This window comes from Plecotus auritus, assembly GCF_963455305.1.
Source record: "Plecotus auritus genome assembly, chromosome: 12".
Taxonomy (NCBI): Eukaryota; Metazoa; Chordata; class Mammalia; order Chiroptera; family Vespertilionidae; genus Plecotus; species Plecotus auritus.
The window spans coordinates 38,553,517-38,571,126 of NC_137778.1; the positions used below are offsets into that span (position 1 = coordinate 38,553,517).

The 17,610-nt window shown below is 42.6% G+C and overlaps 1 protein-coding gene across 4 annotated transcripts in view; it reads right to left on the reverse strand.

The window, feature by feature from the left end:
• CEPT1 (choline/ethanolamine phosphotransferase 1) overlaps nt 1-17,610 on the reverse strand; it is a 34,055-nt gene extending 16,445 nt beyond the window's left edge. Inside the window, exons 1-4 of one of the 4 annotated variants that reach the window (XM_080648987.1) lie at nt 17,515-17,610; nt 8,856-9,266; nt 5,947-6,094; nt 3,785-3,926 (exon numbers count right to left, since the gene is read on the reverse strand). In XM_080648987.1, the coding sequence (XP_080505113.1) occupies nt 3,785-3,926; nt 5,947-6,094; nt 8,856-9,194 (629 nt within the window). In that variant the 5' untranslated portion in view covers nt 9,195-9,266; nt 17,515-17,610. The remainder of the gene's footprint in view (nt 1-3,784; nt 3,927-5,946; nt 6,095-8,855; nt 9,267-17,514) is intronic. The other 3 variants (XM_080648986.1, XM_080648989.1, XM_080648988.1) reach the window with 3 other exon arrangements.

Below are 17,610 nucleotides of genomic sequence, written 5' to 3' on the forward strand. Positions count from 1 at the left end.
TACTGGGCCTTGCCGAAACCGGTTTGGCTCAGTGGATAGAGCGTCGGCCTGCGGACTGAAGGGTCCCGGGTTCGATTCCGGTCAAGGGTATGTACCTTGGTTGCGGGCACATCCCCAGTGGGAGGTGTGCAGGAGGCAGCTGATCGATGTTTCTCTCTCATCGATGTTTCTAGCTCTCTATCCCTCTCCCTTCCTCTCTGTAAAAAACCAATAAAATATATTTAAAAAAAAAAAATTACTGGGCCTTTTTATTCAAGATACTAAGAGCACATCTAACAGGAACTGAAAACAGTGACATTAGGAGACTAAGAAAAACAAATACAAATTTCTTATTTGGCAAATATATTGTTTTGTAAGGTTATTAAAGATACAGCAACCTGAATTTATGGTATATATAAAAAAAATCCTTGTGATTTTTTTCACGCATGTGTGTAAACATCAAAATAATTAAAAGTATTTAAAAATAAAATTCCTAAGGGGCCTAAGGCTGCTTCCTTCCTCTCAGTAAGCAAAAGGGCTTTTAAAAATTCCTTTATTCGAACTACGTTTGAGAGCTGACCTTGCTCTTTCCTAATTAAACGAAACACATTTTGGGCTTCTCCTCCACGACACAGCCCTGACTTCATTAGACACGTTGCTCTTCCACGTGCTCTCGCAAAACATGGGAACTCCAAAACGGCATTTTCAGAACTTCTTTAAAATTATCTTTATTGCTCCATATGCATTGGCATTGGATAAATACCTTCTTAAATGTAAAGCATTTGCAGCATACTTCTATGAATGTGGTAACTTACTTTTAATTTAAAAATATCAATTCAGCGTTGCCTTAATGTGAATGCAGGATTTCAGAAAACGGTATACAATTTTCCCAAATCAAAAGCAATCCCTTATAGTACTGTTGCATTTAAACTGAGATGTTAAACTCAAACTGGCCTCAGTATCTCCCTGTGATTTTTCACACCATTGTAAGGCAGTGCCAGTCGCTCCTGTCTTTACCCTACACTCCTCTCTAGTCGACTGACTTCCTGTGTATGCTGGGACCTTTCCCATTAAAATTAATGGGAATTAACTTTTACAGAATATAAAACCTCCCTCCTTTGAGCCCACGTCCTCTCTTGCTGCTTCCCACCACAGCCACCCATTCTGTACGTAACCTGCGCTGGGTGCTTATGTATTCCTTTCACTTGTCATCCCCACAGTCTGGCTCCTACCCACCACTACAGAGAAACCGCTCTGACGGCCTCACACTGCCAAATTCACTGTACACTCTTCTGTCCTCATTTTAAGTCTTGGCAGCACTTAGCATTGTTCTCTTTCAAAACCCATTCCGGTATGCCTCCTCCTACTCCGGCTGTTCAATTTCGTGGGCATCTTTCTAGGCTTGCTTTCTATGTTTTCTGCTATTCTTATCCTATCTGACGTCTAAAATTCCCCATATACATCTCCTAGCTAGAACTCTCCCTTCAAATAGGCTCCTCTGGCCTGGATGTGTAGCTCGCATGGTTTGAGTGCCATCCCCATGCCACGGTTTGGGGTTCGATCCCCAGTCAGGGCACATACAAGAATCCATCAATGAATGCATAATTGAATGGAACAACAAATCAATGTTTCTCTCTCTCACCTCCCTTCCTGTCCCTCTCTCAAAAGGCTCCTTTTCCCGTAGTGCCTCTCTCTACCTTCCATCCACCCACCTGGGAAGGTGATCTGGGAGCCATGCCAGTGTCTGCTCGCTCTCACTCTCCATATCCAGACAGAGATGCCCTACAGTTTCTACCTCTTAAACCTCCACCCTCCCCCTTCCTCTTCCACAGCACTGTCTTTGTGCTAGTTCATTCCTCACATTCATTGTGCTGATGCCTCCTAAGGGGTCTCCTTCCGTCACAGCCCACTCCAATCCGCTCATCAAAATGCTGTCAGACTGATCCTGCGTGAGGCCCTGCAAAGGTCCCCCCCAGACTCAGGATCAGAGCTCACATTTCTTGGCAGGACAAAGGCCCTGGATTTCCTGGGTCTTCTCCAGCCCTATCTCCTGCCACTCGCCCACAGGCATCTGATGCGCTAATGATATGGCCCTGCCCGCAGTTCTCCAAGTACGTATTTCGTCAAAGGAATACGCCACCAGGAAAACTCTAAGACTGGCAAACAGAAAGCTGTCATGGCAAATCATGCCCACGAACACCTCCCCTGCTTCCATGGCTTTTGCTCTCCTTCCTTCAGTGCTCACACCACATGGCTGATGCTGCTTTACTTAAAGGGAAAGAGAACAGATTAGGGCTAGGTGATAGATACCTTTTCAAAACAAGGGCCTGAAAGTTAACTCTGAGATCACACCATGAAACACAAACTATGTGAAATCCAGAGAGTAAAAATTCTATCTTTGAAAACAGTACCATCACTTAATTAGGGCAAATCAAGTGATCGTAGAAGTCTGAGGAGAAAAAAAATAGGTACATAATATTTTCAAACAGCACTTTTAAAAAATACTATCAGAAATTTTAAATATTTTCTGAGCACTGATCATTTTTAAACTGCTGATGAATGCATACAGTCTTCAATTGGACATTCACATCTACTATTGTCTCTTATAATAAGGATAACATCTTAAAATGGGCCTTAAACATGTTCTCTAAACCCCTTTATTTTGAAATTATTGAGACATGTCTCTTAGTTAATATCCAAAATATTAATAATTATTTAGTTACTGTCTTAAGTTAAGAACATCTTAAATTATACTTAAATAAGTTTAGCAAAAGTCATCTCAACTAACTTGTAGGGAACGCCTGACTTTCTATGCACTCTGTATTTTTCAAAACGTGAACAACTAGATTCGTTACGGATCTAAAATTCAAAATTCCATCAATGATTCATCTTAATCAGAGACTAGCTTAAGATGATCTCCTATCATTTACCATCAGATTTTTATTTTGACATTTCATGATGTAGTCTGAGTCTTTTTTCAAGTTCCTTCTTTTAATCTTATACCATGAAAAAAGTAAAAGACTAACTTGAGCAGTATAAATAGGAACTGTGATACTTAATTAAACACCAGCTGGTCAATGCCACCCTTAACTTCATTCCGAGACTGGTTTACTCATTAATATTTATGGATCACTACGCTGAACTATTCACTTTGAAGTTTGAAGGGAGTTTTTGTATTTTATTTTTAAATTCTTAGGCTTTTTGTTGGCAGTAATAACCTATATGGTGTGATAATGTCAATCAAATTACCAAGAGCTTATATTTTTATAGATTCATAAATAAAACGTGAAAAGAATAAAACCTTATTAAGCTATGATATTTAGAAATTAGAGTTGCTCTTTGCTCTTATTATCTTTTTCTTTCCTGAAAATGAATTTTCATAGATCAAAATAAAACACAGGCCCGGCTGGTGTGGCTCAGTGGTTGAGCGTTAACCTATGAACCAGGAGGTCACAGTTCAATTCTGGTCAGGGCACATGCCTGGATTGCGGGCTCGATCCCTAGCAGGGGGGCGTGCAGGAGGCAGCTGATCAATGATTCTCTCACATCATTGATATTTCCATCTCTCTCTCCTTCTTCCTTCCTCTCTGAAATCAATTAAAAAAAAATAAAAAAACAAAAATACTGTGATAGAAGGACACATAATGGAGACCCTTAGGTAATAGCTAAAACAATGAGGGTGCTCAACTTCTTTCATTTACTAAACTAATTTTATAATTTGACCAATACCTAATATTCAAATACCTATAAGCAACTTTCTTGTTGCTTGAAAGATAAAACAAAATAACCATTAAGTGCTACTTACATTCCAAATCGCAATGTTCCGGAAACATATGTTTGCCAGTGCGCACAATAGAACATGAACGTCCCAGCAAAACAACAGAAGAACATCCAATCGGGATTTGTCCCCAGTTGCACTGCAATGCAAGTTCCAAGAACCACAAACACTGAAAAAGAAGGATCACAATGCACACCTGAACAAGCTGAAGAAAGAAACATTGAGCTGCCCTAGCCGGTTTGGCTCAGTGGATAGAGCATTGGTCTGTGGACCGAAAGGGCACGTACCTCCGTTGCAGGCTCCTCCCCGGCCTGGGCCCTGGTTGGGGCAAGGAGGCAACCAATCGATGTGTTTATCTTACCAATATTTCTCTCTCTCTTTCCCTCTTCCTTCCACTCTCTCTAAAAATCAATGGAAAAATATCCTCGAGTGAGGATTAAACACACACACACACACACACACACACACACACACACAGCCCCACAATGAGCTGAAATGATTTTAGTGGAGGGAAAAGAAAGACATGCTGTAAATGTACAATCTCAGTTATCAATGATAAACAAGAAAGAATATAATCTTTTACATTATAGTTTACCCTGTAATTTCTTTTTTTAAAAAAATATATTTTTATTGATTTCAGAGAGGAAGGGAAAGGGAGAGAGATACAGAAACATCAATAATGAGAGAGAATCATTGATCGGCTGCCTCCTGCCTGTCCCCCACTGGGGATGGAGCCAGCAACCCGGGCATGTGCCACTGACCGGAATCTAACCCGGAACCCTTCAGTCCGCAGGCCAGCACTCTATCCACTGGGCCAAACCAGCTAGGGCTGCCCTGTAATTTCAATCTTTTCTTTCTCTACACCAGCGGTCGCCAACCTTTCGGACCTCACGGACTCTACACCACTTAGTGAAACCTAAGTTTTTGAAAGCAACTAAAATACTTTAGCATTTTTTTTTTTTTGAGTATTCTCCCAACTTAGTGATAGTGTACTAATGAGCAGTAAAAAAAAAAAAAAAAAAAAAAGACAAGGCAGAGTCAAAAAGAAAGAAAAACTAGCCTGGCCGGTATGACTCAGTTGTTGAGCATTGACCTATGAACCAGGAGGTCACAGTTCCATTCCTGGTCAGTGCGATCAGGGCACATGCCTGGGTTGCGGGCTCAATCCTCAGTGTGGGGTGTGCAGGAGGCAGACGATTAATGATTCTCTCTCATCATTGAGGTTTCTCTCTCTCTCAAATCAATAAAAAAATATTTTTAAAAAATAAAAGAAAAAAATAATTCACAAAGGGACCTACTTGTTTCAGATCGATAGCCGTCTTTTCTTAGCAGATATCGTTATGGACTTCCCTATAAAAGTTTTGAACTCAAACTACGGAGCAAAAATGACTATCACGTAAAATGAAACAGGATACCTATCATTCTGCTGCCAGAATACACAGAAACAGTAACTTTAATGTGCACCCCCATCTGCAAATCTGAGTCCACGAGGTGAAACTATTGAGGGTTTTGTTTTTCTTTTAAAATCTTTTCATTGCTATGCCAAATGACAAGAAACCACCTAAAGAACTAATTAAAAATAAGTGTGTGGGTGGTGGTGGTGCGGGGAGACTAGTTAGAAACTGTCATTTAGTTCCTAATTCTCTTGTCTGGCCCCCTAAAAAGGTACTGAGATATTATTTTACACACAGTACAAACAGAGACATATCACCTATAATCTAACTACAGTAACTCAACTATCACATATTAGTGTGTTTTTCTAGTCCTTTTCTCATAATTGTAACCCAAATCTACGATATAATTTTAAATGTCTACAAAACATCCATCTAAATATAAAGACTAGGGATTTCCTGGTCTCCCACTATTGTACTCACATCTATAATTTATGAGATTTTTTTGATGATGACGACAATGCCATAAGATTTTGAAAAATAACTGGTGCCAAAACAATAATACTTCCGGTTACAAAGAACTTCAGTGGAAATTAATATAATTTCTAAATTTCCCAACACAGCTAATAATGAACAAACATTAACCAGTTCTACAGTTTTTTGGAAATACTGAAACTTACATAAAATCACCATTCTGATAACCATTATTCCACCATAAACCTCCTATTGATTCTAACGTTGTTTGTCACATCCCCTTTGTCACTATTAAGCATTAATATTTAAAAAAATCAATAGTACCTGTGGATAGTGAATCACAACCATGATCAAAAAGTTCTCCCAAAGGAGTACTACTATTGGTTCTTCTCGCCTGTTTCCCATCTATGGCATCCAAAGACTGGTAGATGAAAAGGCCACACGCACAGGCAATATATGCCCACAGGGGTGCCTGCGCAATAACACAAGAAAAGCAAGACTATTGAGACACACTCATGACGGTGGTTGGCTAATATGTTTTATCTTCGTTTTCCAGAGAAGCACTACTGGTTGCAAGCTCTGGGAGAGAAGATCCAGGTGCTACATAATGAAAACATTCCGAAACAATCAGCACTGTGAAAGAATTAAATTCCTTAATTAGTACCACGCTCAAGCAGAAACTGGAGAACACTTCCCAGGGACATTACAGAAATCCCATGATCCATAAGACTCAGTAATTTCTACAAGATTCTTTCTAACATTTAGATTCTAAGAGCCAATGAGTGAATAATATAGTATCGTGTTTCCCAAATTGTATCTTTCAAGATGTTTACAGGTATTACATGGAAAGAAAAGTTCCATGCTAAACTCATGTGGGAAACACTGGCTTAAACAAGTCCATCCTAGCCCTCGCCCATATGGCTCAGTGGATAGAGTGTCGGCCTGCAACTGAAGAGTCCCAGGTTCGATTCCGGTCAAGGGCACACGACCGGGTTGCGGGTTCCATCCCCAGTGGGGGTGTGCAGGTGGCAGCTGATCAATAATTCCCTCTCATCATTGATGTTTCGATCTCTCTCTCTCCCTCTAACTTTCCTCTCTGAAATATAAAACAAAAACAAAAAACATACAAACTCAGTACAACTGGAAGGCTTTTACTGGAATTGACCCATTTCCCTGTTGTTCTTCTGTATCTCTAAAGAGGTGGGAAATCTGGAGCAAATTCCTCTGGAAGTAGCTGTTAGGTCCCCAAGTAAGCTACTTGTAAAACAGCTCAAAGAACAGGTAATAAAGAATCCAAGGACAGCCAGGCCGGTGTGGCTCAGTGGCTGAGCGTCAACCTATGAACCAGGTCATGGTGAGATTCCAGGTCAGGGCACATGCACAGGTTTTAGGCTCGATCCCCAGTGTGGGGCGTGCAGGAGGCAGCCGTTCAATGATTCTCTCTCATCATGGATGTTTCTATCTCTCTCTCCCTCTCTCTTCCTCTCTGAAATCAATAAAAAAATATATTGTTTTTTAAAAAAAGAAAGAATCCCAGGACATATTTGTGGAGGAGGAGACTAGTTCATGACAGATCCCTGCCTGACCATTGCAGGGCCTGCTGGCCAGGTGCAGATGGCCCCGGGCCAGAACAGAGGTGGCTTCCGGGAAATCCCCTCCTACTGTCAGCTGGTTCCTGGAACTGGCTGTTGCTCTGCCCCTGTCCAGTGGGTCACACCCGAGTAACCCTATCCATCCTGCCTTGTTCTATGTAAGCCTTCAGTCCTGCCCTGGGAAACTGTCTTCCATCATATGTAAAGTTAGACTGGTTTCTGTTTTTTAAGTTTCCTGACTGATGTAAAGAAAATGAGGAACAACCAGAAATATGTCCATACAATTTGTATGGACTAGATTTGTGTAATCAAAGAGGAATCAAAACTAGTTATTCAAGGATAAGGGGGAAATGAGTTCTGGGGGAAAAAAAATCAACTATGAGTTGATGAAAACCAAAAGGGACAGATGATGACAAATCATATGACATGACTACTTAGAAAATTGTTACTTAAAGCTTAAAACATACAAGAAATGTGTGGCCATTATGACACATGGTTCAGGGTCACTTTTAACACCTTGAGTTGAGAATCACCTCCTATTTTCTTGGGTTCCGTGTGACCAACCATTGTGAATAATATGGGCGCAACAAATGTTTGATTCTTTCCTCTGCCTAACTACCATAGTTCACTTTCTGACAAGGAAATTTTATTTTATTTTATTTTTTTAAATATTTTTATTAATTTCAGAGAGGAAAGGAGAGAGAGAGAGAGAGAGAAACATCAATAATGAGAGAGAACCAATGATCAGCTGCCTCCTGCACACCCCTTACTGGGGATCAAGCCCAAAACCCGGGCATGTGCCCTTGACCAGAATCGAACCCAGGACCCTTCAGTCCGTAGGCCGATGCTCTATCCACGGAGCCAAATCAGCTAGGGCTCTGACAAGGAAAATTTAAAACCAAAGAAGTAAACTATTCACCCATTCAGACCAAGGGTCCTAGTTTCAGTTTTGGTTTTACGTAATGCGTTCAGAGGGAAACAGGAAGCAGCAGTAGACACTGCATCTGAGGAGGCGCGGGAGGGCATCCCTAAGCAATTACACGTTTCCTTTCTGAATGGCAGCCACGGCGGGACACAGGGCACGAGAAACATTATACTGACTTTTTCTTACACTTCTCTGGCCTTTTAGAACCACAGAGATATCTGAGGCCTATCAGCCACATGTGTTTACGGGAGCGAAGAGGGGTATTCAACGATCGCTCTGGAAGGAAGAGGACAACACTTTGGATGGACTGATTTACAGCATGCCACCTCACTACCACAGACTGCTCTCTCGGATTATTTTAAACTTTGCCAAGACTTTATTCAGCCATCTCCCTCGCCCCCCCCCAAAAAAGAAAGAAAACTCTTTTGTAAAGAACTGAGATTTCCTGATCCTAAAAGGAACGTTGTACGTGTTCATCCCCACTAACATTAATTTACCTACCAGAATCAGAGTCCACCCTCTACGTATGGTTTCTCGTACCCATAGTGCATGAGGTAGGTTGCAGTAGCAAGTTTTATTGAACTATCTTAGGTGACGGGTCATTTGAAAACAGTTGACAGAAGGTTGTCAGAGTATCTGATCTTTACCAGAAACCCCAATGACACTGTTTCTGGTATGTAACAAATGTGGCCCACGGGCGTGAAGGAATTCCTTACCTGCTCTGTAGCTGTAGGGCAGTAAAAGACTAATAAAACTGTTGTGCAGATGTTCACGGACAGCCCGATGATGGTGATGAGGTTCGGGGCCATCCAGGAGGGGACTCTGCCCACGAGCCACTCCCAGTACCGCTGCATTAGGGGCTCCAGCAGGGACCGTCCGGCGCTCTGGTACCTGTGCTCCTCCAGCCGCTTGAGCTGGTGTCTGGACAGCGGAGGCGTGGGCAACTGAAAGAGCCTGTTTAACACACACCCTGCAGCGCTCACAGGCCCGCAGCCCACGGGGGACTCCGCGCGCGAGTCCCCACATCGCTTCCTGGATGGCCGCTGGCCGCTCATGGACTCTGGCTTTGTTTTTCTTTGGAGAGAATAATGTATCTTGCTTGATAGCTTTCTGTGGCTGGTCTTTACCTGGGGAGGGGGCGGGGGGGGGGGGCGGAAAACAAAAGTTTTGTCAGCCATTATTTACATCAATAAATTAAAAAAAAAAAATAAAAGTCAAACTGGTAATAGACTTTCAAACCGAGACCAGAAAACCAGGGGTTTGCTTTTTAGTTTTAGTTCTTTTATTTTTTTTTCCCCAAATTTTTATTAAGGTATTATATGTGTACATATCTTACCATTGCCCCCCACCCCCACCCCTAGTTTTAGTTCTTACTGATGGTGCTTCCTGCTGCCTTACAGTGTGACTTCAAAGCTCGTGGCCTTTTTTTATCTCACTGCCTTCAGTAGTATAATGGAACAAATCTTATAAGTGATCGAATCATTTCAAATACATGAAAACGGAGGTCCAAAGGCATACCCCAAGAGCTAGCAAAGGAGTATTTACATCGTGGGTCTTAAACTAGATTTTTTATTTAATGCTGACAGTTAACATTTATTGAGCACTTACTATATACGAAAAACTTTAAGCATGTCTTCATGTTTCCTATATTAACTCATTTAATCCTCACAACAACCCCAGAAGGTAAGGGCTATTAATTATACCTATTTTTACAGAAAGTGAAACTAAGGCAAAGAGAGGCTGATTATTTACTTGTGAGGTTCAGACAAACACAGGGTTCCTGTTTAAGCTAAAATAAAAGATAAAACTTCTCAGCAGCAGAAAAGGATTCTCTAGGGACAGTATTCCAGGCGGGGGTCAACAGCAATGAAAAGGTGACTTTCAGAGGACAATAGATGGTATTACCAGCATGACCGATGAACTGAGGTGATAAGGAAAAAGGCTACGTGCATTGGTGATGACTATTCACAAAGGACTTTGAATTTAATCCCTGAAGTACGTGCGTGTGACTCAAAACATATTAGAGATAATATAATTATTGTTTTTAAGCAGTGTAAGGAAATAATGACGTGTATTTTCAAGATTAATAGGACAGATATATACTAATCAGAACAGAGATAGGAGTGAGAACATTTAAAAATTAGTATGGCTCCGTTGATTGGAGTATCGCCTGTATGATGAAAGGTCACAGGTTGGATTCCCGGTCAGGGCACATACTTAGGTTGTGGGTTCGATCCCTGGTCAGGGCATGCATGGGAGGCAACCGATCAATGTTTCACTCTCACATTGATGTTTCTCTCTCTCTCTCTCTCTCTCTCTCTCTCTCTCTCTCTCTCTCTCTCCTTTCCACTTTCTTTAAAATCAATAAAAGCATGTCCTTGGGTGAGGATTTAAAAAAATAAAGTAAATAAACAAATAACAATTAGTATGGAGACTTCAAAGGTTTGAAGAGGTGAGGGCCTAGAGTAGGTTGGTAAAAATGGAAACATGAAAGACAGTCAAATCTTTAAGTAATTTCTATTTAAAAGAAAGAGTCTAGAGAGTTCTTTGGGATTAGACAGGAGGGTGAAGGAGCAGAGAAAAAGTAATCAATAGAGACTAGTGGTGCTACTGTCAACAGGGGTTGGGAAGAAGAATCAGCTGGTTATTTGGCTTTTGGTGGTGGTGGGGATGAGAGAGGATCTGGGGCTGAGGGTAGGAAATACATATGTGCACCTTTTACGTACAGGTGTTTTAGACAAAATCAAATGACTGGGAGTTTGGGTACGAGATGAAAATATCGTTATCACTTTAGAAGCTAAAGTCTAGTTTAAGGCTAAAAAGTAGGCAAGTTCTCGAAGGGATTAGGTATGAAGAGAAAATGAAACAAAGAACCTTGTGGGAAACTCGTATTTAGTGAGCAGGAGAAAAAGAAGCCATAAGCGATTTGGAAAAAAAAAAAAAAGGAATAATCTTAAGTAGTGGCATTGTACCAAGAGGGTGCACACTGATCTTCTGGTAGAGAGATACCCAGACGCTCTGTGAAATTCCCAGAAACGCCGCACCACGGGATACAGGATGTGATCCAGGGTCTAGGACATCTCAACAATGGGTCTACACGCCCAGGACTTCTTGCCTCTACTACCATAAGTAACAAATTCCAAAATTTCAATGGAAGGTCACAGGTTGGATTCCCGGTCAGAGCACATACTTAGATTTTTTTAATTTAATGCTGACAGTTAACATTTATTGAGCACTTACTTATATACGAAAAACTTTAAGCATGTCTTCATGTTTCCTATATTAACTCATTTAATCCTCACAACCACCCCAGAAGGTAAGGACTATTAATTATACCTATTTTTACAGAAAGTGAAACTAAGGCAAAGAGAGGCTGATTATTTACTTGTCCTGCCCACCACCAAAAGCCAAATAACCAGCTGATTCTTCTTCCCAACCCCTGTTGACAGTAGTACCACTAGTGTCACTAAAGATCTAAAGTGGCATCCAAAACCACAATCAGTCGTGGAGCTTGATAACTGTCTGCACGAAAAAGGAGCCACATGTTAAACCTGACAAGTTCAGGGGAGGCCGGCACGGTGGGCCTTACAGACTCAGACACCAAAAGTAACCACGCAGGATGGTCTGAGCATAACCGATGGCAGGTCGTGGTGGGTAGTCACATCCTAGGCCTGTAGCTTCCTTGACAAAAGTCAATCTTAACTTTAAGTGAGCTTGTCTGTTGTCTTTTTGCATCGAAAATTACATATCCTTGGGAGGTCTCCTTTTCCAGACCCCTCAGGGCACACCCACTGCAACAGAGCACAGACCACAGAACCCCTCATTGTTATCTTATGCCCCCCAAACCACCTCTATGTACAATAAATACTAACTGTTAACTATCCTATACCCACCAAAGTAAAAGAAATACTGTATGTGTCTCTATGGTTTACTCTTCATCCAATCTCAGAGATTTCCCAGCTTTGCTTTCTCTCACCTCCCAAATCTACTACCAATGACTTTCATGTACCCCCACCCCTTACCTCCTTTGGTTCTAATGTATAAAATCAACGGCAAAACTAGCATTCTCCGGAGCATTTTCTCACTCTGTTGAGATTTCGCTTCCTGGCAACTGTCAGTGTGGCTCAAATAAATTCATGAAAGTTCTCTACGGGTTTGGACATTCCCTAAGTCGACTTGTGTCACAAACCAATTGATTACAACTGTAAGCAATACTTATATAATGTCCAACAACTGGTTACAAGATCATTTTAGATCAAGGGACAGACTGATAACCACCAGAATACTTGGCTTTATAGTAAGGCTGCTTTTCTGTAGTCAAACCTAGCATGCGTTTTTATATTTGGTATGCTCTTATGGAATTCCACTTAAAGCTGGAACAAAGAGTTTAGCCAACTTAGCTTATACTTTATAACTTATATTTTATTATTATAGTATTCCACCACCCCCTTTTTCCCTTTTTTAAAGGTAACATATTGAGGGTGCTGGCCCACTTTTGGCACTAACAGCTACAAGCAACTGATCCTAATGGTTTTAAGTTTGAGCATTTGGCAGGACTGTATGATAAACTGATACTTTTCCTTCTGGGTGTTTTCCCTTGCTGACCTAGATTTTTATTTTTTAACCCTCTATTTCTCCTTGGAAAAATCTACATTTTGACAAACCTTTCTAGATCTAGCCACTGCCTAATTCACCCAAGGGGGAAAAAGCCAAAAAGTTTTTGAACATTTCAATTTGGCAAGATTGTCTCTGTGAAGCTGTTAGCAACAAGATTGCAAACACACATTCAGATACATGTGGCCCCTGACATACTATGCTTTCAACACGTCCAGACAACCACAGAGGTTGCCATCACTGCCACAGTCCCACCTCCCTCCATCACACCTGAAATGCAGAGGCTATTGACAGGAAACTCATCTCAGGAAAAAATAGAAGTTTCTGAACTTTAGCAAATTTCATATTTCAAGAGGGCAGGACAGGGTAGATGACTACTGTAGGAAGATCAGACTTATATGGAGAGAAAAGGGAAAAGGACGTGGGATGGAGATATGAAAAAGAGCCACAAATATTACAAAAATTATTTCAGCCACTTAGGATTTTTGCCTAAGCCAGGTCTATGGCCAAAGGATGAAAAGAAAATACCATTTTCTTGTCACACTACAAGGAACTAAAAAAGAAAAAAATGACCAAGAAAGAAATTAAAATTATCGCTGGCTAGAGAAACCTAGCTACCAGTCCTAAGTTTTTATGAGAAAACTAGAAGCCTGATGCACGAAGATTCGTGCAGGAATGGGCCTTCCTTTCCCTGGCTGCCGGTACCGCCTTTCCGCTCCAGCCCTGGAGCCGCCTCTTTCTGCTCCAGCCCCGCCTTCCCACGCTGCCCAGAGGCCCCGCAAGTGTCCCGCACCGCCCCCTCGGCACCTGCATATGCAAATCAACCCACCATCTTTGTTTGGTTAATTTGCATACTCTCTCCTGATTGGCTGGTGGGTGTCACGAAGGCACAGTCAATTTGCATCTTTCTCTTTTATTAGTGTAGATGGATCCCAAGTTCCAAATGCATTCAGCCAATCTCAGTGCAGTAAACAAGACAGACACAGTCCCAGCTCCCACATCCAACGGGAAAATAACTAAAGACAGGTAAACAAGCAAATAAGATGACACACTGTGATAGGTGCTATGACAAAAACAAAGTGTGGAGCCAGAAAGCAGGTGAGGGTGTGCGGTGTGAATAAGGTGGTTGAAGTCTGGGAAGAGGCAGCATGGATACCAAATACAGAAGATACCAAATCCAAGAGCAGCAGAAACCATCCACAAAAAGGGAACAGGCCCTGAGGCAAGAAAAAACTTACCTCATACAGGCACCTTTGAGATCAGTATGGCTGGTCAGTCGTAAACCAGATGAAAGAGTTACTGTGGTGATCACTTTCCAACATACACATATATAAACTCAGTACGTTGCACACTAGAAACTAACACCATGTTAATATAATGTTATATAGTTATGTCATATTTTAATATGTCATTAATCTAATGTTATATGTTAATAATATCTCAATTACACCCACCCCCCCAAAAGAGTAGAATACAATGAAGTTTGAAAAGCCAGACAGTGCAGAGGTTTATGGTCCACAGCAAGGAGTTTTCATTCTGATGTTATAGAAAACCATCAAAGAGCTTATAAAGAAACCTGTAATTTTGTAGCACAGTCTATTTGTTAACTGAGGAAATCTACACTAATAAAAGAGAAATATGCAAATTGGCCGTGCCTCCGTGACACCCACCAGCCAATCAGGGTGAGTATGCAAATTAACCCAACAAAGATGGTGGGTTAATATGCATACATAGGAGCAGAGCAAAGACTGAAGACTGAAGATGACTGAAGACTGAAGAGGTTTGGCTTCTCTGCTGCAGCTGGAGCGAAGGCCTGGGTCCCGGGTGCCGGAGGAAAACCGGTGCCGGCAGCCAGGGGAAAGAAGGCCTATTGCAACGAATCTTCATGCAACGGGCCTCTAGTGTTTTCGTAAATTGTAATAGTAAAAGTGAATGATTTAAAGTAAAAAATTCCCACCCCCTGGATAACACTGATCACAGGCCTATCTATAGCTATTGCAACCTTTCCACTTCTAATCAGCACAGTCCCTTCCTCTGCTATAACCTTTCACAGCACTTATCACACTTTAAACTTCTTTTGGTTGTTGTTATTGGTGGCAGTGATGGTGTTTTGGTCTTTCCCCAACAGGTCTGCAAGCCCCTGGAGTCTGGGGCAATATCTGTCTCAACCTTTTTTTTTTCAAGAATCTCATAGCATAGGTAACGTTAAGTAGGCAATTAGTTTCGTGGAACAATGAGCAAATGTGATTCATCTAGTATTTAATGATCACTTAGTGGTTCTAGACCTTGAGGAAACAGAAAGATTGAAATATGCCATCCATGCCCAAACAGCCGAGTCATAACGTGCTGTGAAAACTGTTGTGGGAGTCCAGAGGAGGGGGCCTGGATGATCTCACAGTAAGTTTTCTTTGGGCAGGCATGCGTATTTTTATGTGAAAAGTCCAACGAAGGGCCCTGGCTGGTGTGCTCAGAGTTAGAGCACCACCAGTCCATGCACTGAAGGGTGGTGGGTTCGATTTCTGTTCTGGGTTGCAGATGCCTTCCCGCCCCGGGCTGGGGTGCATGCGAGGCAACCAATTGACGTATCTCTCTCATATCAGTGTTCTCTCTCTCTCTCTCTCTCTCTCCCTCTCTCCCTCCTTCCTTTCCACTCTCTCTCAAAGTCAATGGAAAAAACCCAACAAAGGTACAAAAATATAATCTGAGATATTTAATGAATACCTTCACTAAAATTACAATTGGTGGAACTTAAATCTAAGATGCAAAACAACTGTGCTTATAGCAACTGAGGACAATGGCATGCAGCCTACATTATTCCTGTGTTCAGCACTGGGGAACATCTGACACGTATCACACGAAAAAAGGAATCTCCATTGCTCAGCAGAGCATAAGGTAAGCTTACACAATACCCAACCTGCAGTGGGAGATTCTAGAATTCCCAGCTCCCATGCCTAAGTGTGCCAAGTTCTGAGCCGCACTGATTCAGCAATATGTTTACTAGTACAACCTTTCACAGATACTGGTGACTACACAGCTCTTTCCAACCTTCATGGCACTCCTAAAGGAAAATTCTCATGGCCAACACGATTGGGGAGGCAGAGCAGATTAAAAAAGCAAGTAAAAAAGAGAAAGAGAGAGAGAGAGAGAAGCCAACAAGATCAGTGGATTACATTCAGCATTATTTAACAAGTGATACACAAAACAAGCTAGCAAAAACAAAAGCCTTTTCAGTAGACTTGGAAGCAGAAACAGTACTGTGTGATACAATTTAGATGTACTGTTTTGCCGAAGTGAAATCTTGCATTCCTTCAAACCAGGAAACAACTTCCTCCAACACGGGGGAGGAGGAGGGAGAAGCAACAACCTAGCATTTTATAGATTATTTTCTTATTCCCTTGAAAACCACAGCACAGCATGACCCTCAAAAAGAACATCACCGGCACTTTCAGCCGGCTTAGAGTCCAATGCTGCCTAGAGAACACATTGACAATGCAATAAAATGTAACTGGGGTTGTAAAAAGTTTAGAGTTACATATCAAAGACTTAATAGTGTTTATAATGTAAACTTTAAGAGAGACTGATTGTGGGCGAGGAAGGAGAATAAATGAATAAAACGATCGTTGTAAATATTCAGTAATAATCTATTAAGTGGACAACAAATAAAGACGCCTCTGTCGGAGCCGGTTAATACAAGAGGCAGATTTATCTAACTTATTTCTTACCTGGAAGGATCGTAAAGACAAGCTGGGGGGGGGGGTGCCTTTGGCTAATGTTTCTCAGCACAGACCACATAGGCAGCAAAATGCTTTAGAACCTCCCTCTCTGGAATTTTACGTGAACGACAATGGTTCTAGGGTAGAAATGCTGGAAATGTCCTCAACACAGCCTGACTGGTGTGGTCAGTCAATTCAATACACACACTGAACACATTCCTACTAGTTTTAGAGTAGGAACTGAATAGTTTTTGTTCACCTACGAGATGAGACGCTAATCGTTGTTGAGAGATAGCTAACACTTTGCCTACTACTACCTTAATATGCATTCATTCATGAACTGTGATTTCAAGCAAAATTATACATTCGATCCAAATGATGCAAAAGGGCAAACGCGCCAAGCACCGAATGGGAGAAAAGTTAAAGCGGCTAAATGTAAAGATGCCATTCATCCAGCGTTCCTGGGAAGCCAGGCGAACACCAGCAACCCTCCTGCCCAGCACAGCGCTCCAACAACCCCAGCGGGCGACCTCGGGGCCGGTCAATACCCTCGGACATGTCTGCAGAAGTTGCTGACCAAGAAGCGTGGCCCATCCACGAAACACCAGGATCACATTCCAAAGGGAAGGCAACCCCGCCCGGCTCAGGACGCACCGCGGTTCGGTGTGGACCTAACAGGCAAGGTCGGCTCCGCGCGGGCAGCGCCCCCAGCCTCCGGTCTCCCCAACTCTGGTCCCCGAATTCTCCCACTCCGACCCCCTCCCCAAACCCCAGCAGTCCCCGGGCTCCCGCGCGGGCACCCCGCCGTCGCAACCTCTCCACCCGGGGCCAGAGGGGCAGCGGCCCCTCGCCCTCCCCACAACCCCGCGCGCGAGGCCACCCCGCGGGAGGAAGGACGGCGCTCGCCTCGCGCGAGTCCACACACAGCTCCATTCCCACGCCCCACCCAGCACACGTACCCCTCTCTCCATCCCCTTTGAGAGTCGTGTCCCCCAACACATCCTTCCCTCCCAGACCGTCTCCCCAAGACCGATCCCCGCAGCCTTACCCGGACCCCAGGAAGCACACCCCGAGTATTGATAACTCCGACTCCAGCCGACTGGGTGACTCTGATGGGCGGCAGCACGTTCACGACACTTTCGCG